A 4,252-nucleotide genomic window follows, 5' to 3' on the forward strand; every position below is an offset into this window, starting at 1 on the left:
CAGGTTCTTCTGAACAAATTGTTTGTTTCCCTTATGGAACCTGTAATTCTGTACAAGAGAAATATAGTACTATTAAACAAAAAATTTTATCTATAGTACTATGTATTTCTAAATTTCAATCTGATTTGTTAAACAAGAAGTTTTACTTCGTATTGATTGCATGAGTGTTAAATTTGTTTTAGAACAAGATGTTGAAAACATTGCATCAAAACATATTTTTGCACGATGACAAGGTATTTTAAGTGTTTTTTATTTTGATATTGAATACATCAAAGGCACTGATAATTCTATCCCTGATTTTCTTACCAGAGAGTTCTTGTAGACACCCAACCATGAGCGCAAGCAAGAAAAAAGGAAAAGAGAAACAGAGAGCAACCCCTCCAATTAAGATGAATAGTCAAACTTTAGAATTATGCAAAAAGGAAATTGCAGATCTTATGAAAAAAGACATAATTAGGGATAGCAAGTCCCATTGTGCCCAGTGTCTCCTTAATAGTACTAGATATTGCCAATAGGTTCATACTTCTTGGTAAAATTGTACAACCGGCGACCTTCGCGTCTACGATTTCTACACCTTTTGATCCATATCGCCTAATTCATGACTATATGTATATGAACCCCATTCCTAAGCAAAAAATGAAACACATCTTCCAGGGCGGTAGAGTTTAGAAGGAAAGCAACAGTACCTTAGATCTAGGAATAATTAATGTGTTAAATGATCTGAAAGGTATGAATGCGCAAAAGCTGCATGAATTGCTGCTCCGATGGGAAGCACGTCCTCGTCGATGAAGTAGTAAGGGCTATGGGGAGGATGTACCGCTCCAATCTTTTCATTTCTTATGCCTAAAAATAGGAAGGATCCAGGTACCTTTTCCAAGTAGAAAGAGAAATCTTCACTCCCCATAAAGGTAGGAGCTAATATTGTGTTTTCTTCTCCTACAATCTCACTTGCAACACTGCCTACAGTCTCATATATTTTCTGGTCGTTTATAGTTGGCGGAAGTGTTGGATGTTCCTTTCCCAATAACTCAATCTCGGCAGAGCAACGATGTACAGCCGCCTGGCCTTTTATAACCTGCATTCACAAAGAAATGTTATATATTATATCTCACTTTTATCTTATTGTAATGATGCAACATTATTGTTCATTGACATTTAAATTTTTCATTTTATAAAACATGAGAAGTTGATCTGATCATAGTTGATGGATAGTACTGTCACGTCAGCGCAACGAGATAAAAGGTGCATAATCTAGGGATAAAAGTTGATCTGATCATATGTGTAACATAACTCATTATCTATAAGCTGATCTATTTGTAATCTTTCCTGAAACCCCCTAAAATAATTAGTCCCAAAAGCCTAATTAAACTTAATGGACCGGAAAATTCAATTATATTTGATTAATTGACATTAATTAATTATTTTCTTTTAGTTGGACTTCCAGAAAATGTGATTAATTACAAACCATCTAATAATCATTTATCCCAAAAGTTTAAGTCAATAGAAAAATGTAAATTTTATTATTTATTTTATATCTTAACACTCTTCCTCACGTGTGGGTCAGACTCTCCCTCAATGAGTGACCCAACACGTGAAATATTTAATTAAATGAGATAGAGTATAGAGTCAGGATTTGAACTCGAAACCTCTATTCTGATACAATGTGAAATTATCATTTATTTCAAAAGTTTAAATTAATGGAAAGATGTAGATTTTATTATTTATTTTATATCTTAACACATTATAAATAGCTAGCTCACAGAAGATCGGATGGATCAGATTAATTACCTCTTCAATTCTGTCCCTGAGAGCGAAGAAGCTTTTCTTGCTGAAAGCCCTAAAAGTCCCAGATATTGTAGCCGAGTCTGGGATGACGTTGAAAGCTGTCCCGCCTTGGATCATAGCAACAGAAACCACCTACACGACGTACAGCATGCATGCATTTTTAAGATCTCCTTGTACTTAAGTACTGACTATATATATATATATATATATATAGATATATAGATATATATAGATATTACAAGTAGTAGTACTGGTCCAGATGCATTAGCTAGCTTGTTTGATAATCTGGACTGGAAGTACGTAGGTATCAATTATTAATATTAGTAGTACCTGAGGATCAAAAGGGTCTATCTCCCTGGAAACAATACTTTGGAGGCTAACTACTGATGTTGCAGCAGCCAAAATGGGATCGATGGTGTGCTGTGGACCTGCTGCGTGGCCACCTTTCCCGGTGATCTTGGCTTTAAAGCTGCCACACCCAGCTAGAAATTCTCCAGGTCTTGACGCAGCAACACCAGTGGGATACCGTGGCACTATGTGCAACCCAAAAATGGCTTCCACGTTTTCTAGCACCCCTTCTTCGATCATGTCTTTTGCACCTTCCCCTCGCTCCTCAGCAGGTTGAAATATAACAATGACAGTACCCTAAAGTATGTTTTAATTAAAGGCCAGGGATTTTAATTAGTTTTAAATAATGATTTAAATAAATAATTATTTAATTATGCATATTGGAAATAATATTATATATATTGATCCACTACTACTACTGGCCTGTAACTGGTCTCGAAGTTCTTGGAGTATCTTTGTAGCACCAAGGAGCATGGCAACATGTGCATCATGACCACAAGCATGCATTTTGCCCTCTACTTTGCTCTTGTGTTCCCATTCCACCGATTCCTTCAAATAATTAAGCAGTATCTAGAATAATGGATAATAAATCGGCTTCGCACTTTCTTGAAATCAAAATAATTATATATTAAATATATATATATATATATATATAAATCCTATAAAAATAAGTTTTCAAGCTGACGTATCTGATACGTTAACTTTACAACAGAAGTTACTTTACTTTACAATATCCAATGTACATACCATATTAAACCACCTCAATTGGTAAGTTTTATTTTTAAGATAAACTTAAGACAAAACATCTCAAACAAGTAATTCTGAAACTGTTGATCACGATTAATTCCACCCCATACATGTTCACGAGGACGTGTATTCCTGACAGCCATATATGACAATTTAGCACACGAGTAACACATGAACTGAGTTTATATATATATATATATATATATATATATATATAACAACCAGTCTTTTTATATAAAAATAACAAATTAAAAACCATGACCACGTACAGCATGATGTTCTTTCTTAACAATCCCGACCTTTTTTCCATTTGGAAAGAACAATAAAACATCATATATAGAAAACAAGATAATATTACTTCAGTAGTACTAGTGTAACTGACCTGAATTGGCAAAGCATCCATATCTGCTCTAAGTGCAACAACCGGTGGGAAACCAGACCCAATTCTGGCTACCACCCCGGTCCTAGCCACCGGCCACCGGTACTCAACGCCGAGCCGATCGAGCTCCCGCCTAATGAGCTCACTCGTTTTGAATTCTTCATACGCAAGTTCTGGGTGCTCGTGAATTTCTCTCCTAACCCTTTTCATCCATTCCACTGTGTCGGGATCTTTGGACAACCCAATCACCTGCTCCCTCAATGAAGAATTCTGATGCGCTGGCTGAACATTCAAGAAACTCTCATGGCTTGGATGAGTTTGGGATTTCGAAGAAAAACTCAGGGATATGGGTATGGAGATGATCAGGAATATGAATCGCAAAACGTCCATGCGGCTAATTAGTTGTGGTCCCTGTAGATTCAGATGCATGACGATAAAAACAGTAGGTTGATGTAGCTATTTATATGGGATCATCAAGGTCCTTGGAGTTGTTCGAATTTGAGGACTTGGGACAAGCTCGGGGACTTTGGACTTGTGAATAATTGTAACATAATTTGTGAATATCTGTAAGATAATTTGTGAATAGTAATATAATAATTTGAGTTTTGGATAGGCAATTCAGATGAGATGAGATATTTTGTTAAAAGTTGTATAAAATATTCTTAGAATATAATTTTTTAATATTATTTTTATTTTGAGATTTGAAAAAATTGAATTGTCTATTATATTTTTGTATGAGAATTTAAAAAAATTGTAATGATGAGATGAGATGAGATGATTTTGTGTATCCAAACCCACCTAATGTTTTATGGGGTTTTGAGAAATGAGAGAAAAAAGTTGAATAAAAATATTATAAAGTTAAAATATTGTTACAATATAGTTTTTTAATATTATTTTTGTTTGAGGATTTGAAAAAGTTGAATTATTTTTATTTTTTATTTGAAAGTTTAGGAAAGTTGTAATAATTAGTTTGAAAAAGTTATAATGATTAGT

General features: G+C 34.3%; 1 protein-coding gene across 1 annotated transcript; it reads right to left on the reverse strand.

Moving 5' to 3' along the window:
- Positions 1–630: 630 nt before the first annotated feature.
- Positions 631–3,789, reverse strand: LOC121257059 (IAA-amino acid hydrolase ILR1-like 1). Its single transcript, XM_041157928.1, has 5 exons — positions 3,263–3,789; positions 2,557–2,682; positions 2,116–2,430; positions 1,789–1,917; positions 631–1,075 (listed from the first exon to the last, which is right to left on the reverse strand). Exons 1-5 carry the CDS (start codon positions 3,686–3,688, stop codon positions 704–706), a joined length of 1,368 nt encoding a protein of 455 aa, XP_041013862.1. The 5' UTR covers positions 3,689–3,789; the 3' UTR covers positions 631–703.
- Positions 3,790–4,252: the final 463 nt, after the last annotated feature.

Source organism: Juglans microcarpa x Juglans regia, chromosome 3S (assembly GCF_004785595.1).
Source record: "Juglans microcarpa x Juglans regia isolate MS1-56 chromosome 3S, Jm3101_v1.0, whole genome shotgun sequence".
NCBI lineage: Eukaryota > Viridiplantae > Streptophyta > Magnoliopsida > Fagales > Juglandaceae > Juglans > Juglans microcarpa x Juglans regia.